General features: G+C 43.0%; 1 protein-coding gene across 1 annotated transcript in view; it reads right to left on the bottom strand.

The window, feature by feature from the left end:
• LOC145401773 (metabotropic glutamate receptor 6-like) overlaps nucleotides 1–5,657 on the bottom strand; it is a 62,906-nt gene extending 57,249 nt beyond the window's left edge. Inside the window, exon 1 of the mRNA XM_080273952.1 lies at nucleotides 5,432–5,657. Within this exon, the coding sequence (XP_080130078.1) occupies nucleotides 5,432–5,642 (211 nt within the window). The 5' untranslated portion in view covers nucleotides 5,643–5,657. The remainder of the gene's footprint in view (nucleotides 1–5,431) is intronic.
• Nucleotides 5,658–6,241: the final 584 nt, after the last annotated feature.

The following is a 6,241-nucleotide window of genomic DNA, read 5'->3' as shown; positions in this document are numbered from 1 at the left end:
TATCTGGGTCTATCAGTATTTGCCTATCTCTTTTTTCTATCTATTTTATCTATCACCATATTTATATCTATCTATCTATCTTTAACTCGATGACTGTCAGTTCTTGTCTTTCTCACTATATCTATCTATCTGTGTATCTTTAACTCGGTCTGCCAGTCTATCTATCAGTCTCTGTGTTTATCTGTTTCTATCTATCAGTATTATCTATTTTCATCAAGCATGTTTGGATAGGGAGAAATGAAGTTATACTATCTATCTATCTATCTATCTATCTATCCCATCTATGTATCTATCAGTAAAAGTCAGAGTACTCTAATTTCTTTGTATATATATATATATCAGTTTTATCATTCAGACTAGCCTATCTATCATTTATCTATCACTCCTTATCAGTCTCTATTTTTATACCTACTAGCCTATGTATCCATCTACGTATCTATCTATCAGTCATCTATCTATATCTACCAGCCTATGTATATCTATCTATATCTATCTATCTGTACATATATCTATCTACCTATCTCCCCCTGTCTGTCAATTTATCTATCAGTGGGAAAATATATCTATCCAATGGGAATACGTGTCCCACATCTTTTCCTTCTCTCTCTCTCTCTCTCTCTCTCTCTCTCTCTCTCTCTCTCGTATCTTTACCAAACCTGCATTTACCTTCCCTCCATGTTGAAACTTCTCTCCTTTCCTCCAAGTCCCTCCCCATTTTCCCTCCATCTCTCTCTCTCTCTCTCTCTCACTCATAGGCAGTATTGGCGGTAGGGATTAGCGTTCATTGGGTGATAGATGATGGTTATCAGAGTGCGAGGGGGAATTTCTCTCTCTCTCTTTCTCTCTCTCTCTCTCTCTCTCACTAGTATTGTCAGTAATTCTGATTCTCTCTCTCTCTCTAGTATTTCTTGTCATAGTAATTCTCTCTCTCTCTCTCTCTCTCTCTCTCTCTCTCTCTCTCTCTCTCTCTCTCTCTCTTTCACTAGTATATCTTGTCATAGTAATCTGATTCTCTCTCTCTCTCTCTCACCTGTTGACATTTTCACTAGTATATCTTGTCATAGTAATCTGATTCTCTCTCTCTCTCTCACCTGTTGACATACCTGTAATAATCCAAGAGCCTACCTTTCTTCACACTGTCTCATCTCATCCAGTATAATCACTATCATAAACACATTGAGAACACCTGCATCTATCTACAGTATATCTATCTATCTGTCTGTCTGTATCTATCTATCTGTCTATCTCTATATTTTTATATATTTGTGTATCTTTATTCCTTTATACGGTTGTCTATCTTTATCTGTCTATCTATCTTTCTATCTCTATCTATCTATCTATCTCTCTGCCTCAATCTATCAGTATATTTATATATATTTGTGTATCAGTTTATGCCTACGTATACGGTTGTCTATCTTTATCTATCTGTCTATCTATCTATCTGCCCATCTATCCGTATCTCAGTCTATCTATTTATGTCTATACAACTACTTCCCGCAAAATGTACGAGCCTAACCAATATTTTTCCCATCGTCAAATATTTTCCAATACCGTTTTCTTTGTTTCCATACCGTTATCAAGCCCATTATGGTCAATTCTGGTCAAAAAGTCGAAGAAATTATGCATATTTTCGCACATCGCTATTTCCGATATTTTCGCGCCGTCTCGTCGCACGCGATTGCCAAAAATTTTGTTTGGTATTTTTCTGACACTGGACTTACTCCGACACAGTGCAAAAAGAATTCGGCCAATATTTATTACCGTTCGCTTGAAAGAAAGGAACACACACACACACACACACACACACACACACACACACACACACACATACCGTTTGTCTGCATTATTTTGATATATGTGTATCTGTGTATCTATCTGTCTATCTGTCTATCTATCTACCTATCTATCTATATTTGTCTATTACCTTAGGGAGGGTAGAGTTAACGAGGAAGGGAGAGGGTAGGTAGGGTGAATGACAATGGAAGACAAGATGTAAGGTGATATCAGAGAGAGAGAGATAAAGAGAGAGAGAGGGAGGGAGGGAGGAAGGGAGAGAGAGAGAGAGAGCATTAAAAGGGGAGACAGAGGGGGGGTGGATGACGGAAGAGAGAGAGAGAGAGAGAGAGGAGAGGGAGGGGGGAGGAAGGGGAGATAACGAAGCTAGGAAGACAGGTAGGAAGGGAAGACAGGGGAAGTTAAATTGGAAGGCGATGACAGGAGGAGGAGGAAGAAGAGGAGGAGGAGGATAAGGAAGAGGAGGAGGAGGAGGAGGATAAGGAAGAGAAAGAGGAGCAGGAGGAATGGTAGTAATGATGGTGATGATGATGGTAGTGGTGGTGGTGATGATGATGATGATGATGATGGTTATATTGCTATGATGGTGGTAGTGGTGATGATGATGATTGTGGTAGTGGTTATGATGATGATGATGATGATGGTAGTAGTGATGATGATAATGGTGGTGGTGGTGATGGTGGTAGTGGTGATGGTGGTGGTGATGATGATGATGATGGTACTGGTGATGGTGGTGGTAGTGGTGATGATGGTGATGGTGGTAGTGGTGATGATGATAATGATGAAGATGGTTGTGATGATGATGATGATTATGGTAGTGATGATGATGGTAGTGAAGATGATGATGATGATGGTAGTGACGATGATGATGATGATGGTAGTGGTGATGATAGTGATGGTGATGCTAATGAGATAGGTGTCGATAATGATACCGTAATTACTCCTATAAGTTGATAATTGATACCTTATATATAAAAACCTATCTACCTGTCTATCTATCTATCTATCTCTCCTACTCAGTCTTCCTCTTCACACTCTCCCAATGGATTTTATTTCCGTGTAAAAATAATAGACTAGGTACAGAGAGAGAGAGAGAGAGAGAAAGAGAGAGAGAGACAGACAGGCACAGCGACACAGAGAGAGAGAGAGACAGACAGACAGACAGGCAGGCACAGCGACAGAGAGAGAGAGAGAGAGAGAGAGAGAGAGAGAGAGAGAGAGACAGACAGACAGACAGATATTCAACAATTTTTTATTCTTTCCCTAAACACTTGACACAGATGCAGTGGGTGGATGAAAGGTGGAGGGGGTTGGTGGCGGGTGGACGGGGGTGTTTTGACTCGTGCACCCGTATATAATTTTTTTGGAGCTATGGGGGGGTATGAAAATTTTTTGGAAAAGTGTATATATCATGGTGACTTTTGAGTGATGGGTGGGGGTGGAGGGGGGGATTTTTTTATTTATTATTTTTTTGACTTGTAACCATCCGAACATCATTTTTTTTTTTTGGAACACTGGTGAGTTTTTTTGGGGGAACGTATATGTGCGAAAAAAGAGGAGAAAAGAAAAAACTCTATCTTTACCATCCATCCATCCATCATCCAATCCTGCGTTGCCCCGTTAGGAGCGTAGGAGCCCATGGCTAGGCAAGTTGGTCCTGACATTTAAGATGAGAGTGACCAGCCTCACTCATCCCTGAGTGGCATTACGTGAGCAATAAACCCCAACCACCCCTTGGATATAAACCTTCACCGGCTTAATCCGATTGGAGCGCCTTCATTACCCACTAAAACCACCAGTTGCCAAAATTTGGTTATATGGTTACCACCCAGCATAGTAAATGGTTTCCTAGTGTACAGGAAACCATTTGGCTTGTCACTCAGTGTTGAGTCACCCACAGGCTGAAGGAAGAGGAAAGAATGAAGGAAAGAAAGACAGAAGAGGGAGTGTAAAGTTACTCGTAGGCAGAAGGACAAGGAAAGAATGAAGGAAAGAAAGACAGAAGAGGAAGTGTAAAGTCACCCGGAGGTAGAAAGACGAGGAAAGAATGAAGGAAAGAAAGACAGAAGAGGGAGTGTAAAGTTACCCGTAGGCAGAAGGACGAGGAAAGAATGAAGGAAAGAAAGACAGACGAAGGAGTGTAAAGTTACTCGTAGGCAGAAGGACAAGGAAAGAATGAAGGAAAGAAGGATAGAAGAGGGAGTGTAAAGTCACCCACAGGCAGAAGGAAGAGGAAAGAATGAAGGAAAGATAGACGGAAGAGGATGGAAGGAAAGAAAGATGGAGGAGAGGAAAGGGCAGACACATGAGAGCAGCACTGCATCAAGTGAGTGGATGGTGAGCGTCCCCACCTACCAGAGATTAAATTTGCACAGGTCGATATTTTTTCCCTTTGAGAGAGAGAAGGGGGGGGGGTAAACGAAAGAAAATGCAGTTAAAGAAATATTCAGAAATTGGAAAAGGATAAACAGAAGAGTGAAAGAGGCAACAAAAACAGAGAGAGAGCGAGAGAGTAGAAACAGGGGGTCGCAGAAATAAGAGAACGAGAAAATGGGATAGGAAAAAAATATATATAATAACAACAGAGTGTGCAAAAGTAGAGAGTAGAAACAGGGGGTCGCAAAAGTAAGAGAACGAGAGAGTAGGATAGGAAAAAAATGTAACAACAACAGTGTGTGCAAAAATAGGAGGTCAGTAAAACCGATGAGTAAATAACCAAAAATAACACAAACTTCTGAACACCTCGACGGCCTGCCCTCATCTGCAGAACACGGATGAAGAACAGAGTATAACACGAAAGTAAAGCCACACAACCCAGGAGAACAGATAACATAGATAACAAAAGGAGTAATAGAACACAGCCAATAATAACCTTCGATAACTTCGTCAGCTTGTTCTAGTCTTAAAGAGAACACGAAGTTGAACAAAACTGAACACAGAAGTAGAGAAAATTGAGCTGAACGCAAGAGAACGTAATGAGTTGAACAGGAAATTTTAACACACACACACACACACACACACACACACACACATAGTTCCACACACACACACACCTATACCTTAACGTGCATACACTCATAGAGGAGAAACACACACACACACACACACACACACACACACACACACACACAGTTCCACACACACACACCTATACCTTAACGTGCATACACTCATAGAGGAGAAACACACACACACACACACACACACACACACACACACACCTATACCTTACATGCATACACTCATAGAGGAGAAACACACACACACACACACACACACACACACACACACCTATACCTTACATGCATACACTCATAGAGGAGAAACACACACACACACACACACACATAGTTCCACACATACACACCTATACCTTAACATGCATACACTCATAGAGGAGAAACACACACACACACACACACACACACACACACACACACACTTCCACACATACACACCTATACCTTAACATGCATACACTCATAGAGGAGAAGCACACACACACACACACACACACACACACACACACACACACACTTCCACACATACACACCTATACCTTAACATGCGTACACTCATAGAGGAGAAGCACACACACACACACACACACACACACACACACACACACACCACTCACCTTTGATAAACTCCACTGCCTGCTCCAGTCCATAGGTGTCGGTGTCACAATCGTCAAGGACCAGCGCCCCTACTTTCACGCCCTCTATAAATTTATCCTGGTGGGTGTTGATGTAGTCGAGGGTATACATCATCGCCTCCAGGGCTTGTATACCTCCCTGGGGCATGATCGGGCCACAGACCACCTCACTGTGCCTCTCGTGGACCATCATTAAGGCCCCCAGGGTGATGTCCCCTTGGAGGTCCACCAGCTTGCGATAGGGCCAGGTTGCATTCAGCGCCCCGAGTTGGGAGAAAGTGTGGCTCCCTTTTTTGGCAGATTTTGGCCTTTTTTGCGTTGTTTGAGTGCTTGTTTGTGGCGATTTTGGACTCTGGGGCTTAGTTTGGATGCTCACTGATGAATTGAGCGCCCCGAGTTGCAACAGGAGTGGGCTCTGTGGCTTTCCGTGGGTGTTCTTTGAGATCTTGAGCGCCCCGAGATTTGACGGGGTTGGACTCTTTTTCTTCGTTCGAGATGTCATTGTGGAGTTGAGTGCCCGAAGCTGGGATAGATTAGGGCTCAGCTGCCTAGTCCGGGCGCTCGTTAAGTAGCTGAGCCTCTCGAGTTGCGGGAAAGGAGGGCTCAGGGGCTTACTGCGGGTGCCTGGTGGGTGTTTGAGCGCCCCGATATGCGACAGGGTTGGGTTGGGTTTCGTGGTTCGTGTGTGTGTCGAATTGAGCCCTTTGAGTAGCGACGAGACCGGGCTTTGTTTCCTAGTGTTCCTTGCAGATTTAAGCGCCGCGAGATTGGACAAGGCTGGGCTGTGTTTCC

The sequence above is a fragment of the Coenobita brevimanus genome, chromosome 56, assembly GCF_032717465.1.
Source record: "Coenobita brevimanus isolate Jiangsu-jjx chromosome 56, ASM3271746v2, whole genome shotgun sequence".
In the NCBI taxonomy this organism is placed as follows: Eukaryota; Metazoa; Arthropoda; class Malacostraca; order Decapoda; family Coenobitidae; genus Coenobita; species Coenobita brevimanus.
Note: the sequence above shows the minus strand (reverse complement) of the source record. Positions and strands in the feature narration are given on the sequence as shown.